The sequence below is a fragment of the Bison bison genome, unplaced genomic scaffold (genome assembly GCF_000754665.1).
Source record: "Bison bison bison isolate TAMUID 2011002044 unplaced genomic scaffold, Bison_UMD1.0 scf7180017864035, whole genome shotgun sequence".
NCBI lineage: Eukaryota > Metazoa > Chordata > Mammalia > Artiodactyla > Bovidae > Bison > Bison bison.
The window spans coordinates 19,242,039-19,242,484 of NW_011494607.1; the positions used below are offsets into that span (position 1 = coordinate 19,242,039).

Sequence of the window (446 nt, forward strand, 5' to 3'; positions counted from 1 at the left end):
CACTTGTTAAAGAGATTGTCTTTAATCCATTGTATATTCTTGCCTCCTTTGTCAAAGATAAGGTGTCCATATGTGCGTGGATTTATCTCTGGGCTTTCTATTTTATTCCATTGATCAATATTTCTGTCTTTGTGCCAGTACCATACTGTCTTGATAACTGTGGCTTTGTAGTAGAGCCTGAAGTCAGATAGGTTGATTCCTCCAGTTCCATTCTTCTTTCTCAAGATCGCTTTGGCTATTCGAGGTTTTTTGTATTTCCATACAAATTGTGAAATTATTTGTTCTAGCTCTGTGAAGAATACTGTTGGTGGTGTCTCCGGCTGCGGCCTCTGGGTGATGGTAGCCTCCGTCTGCCAGGGCGGGATAGGACACTCACCCAGTTACAGGTGCGAGCACTATGGGGTGGCACCGGGCCGCGATCTGTGGCCGTGGACTTAGGCAGCAGT

The 446-nt window shown here is 45.5% G+C and overlaps 1 protein-coding gene across 1 annotated transcript in view; it reads left to right on the forward strand.

Annotated features, from left to right (window-relative positions):
- LOC104984836 (polyribonucleotide nucleotidyltransferase 1, mitochondrial-like) overlaps positions 1-446 on the forward strand; it is a 10,901-nt gene that overhangs the window by 6,726 nt on the left and 3,729 nt on the right. Inside the window, 1 exon segment of the mRNA XM_010834763.1 lies at positions 288-386. Coding sequence (XP_010833065.1) covers positions 288-386 — 99 coding nt within the window.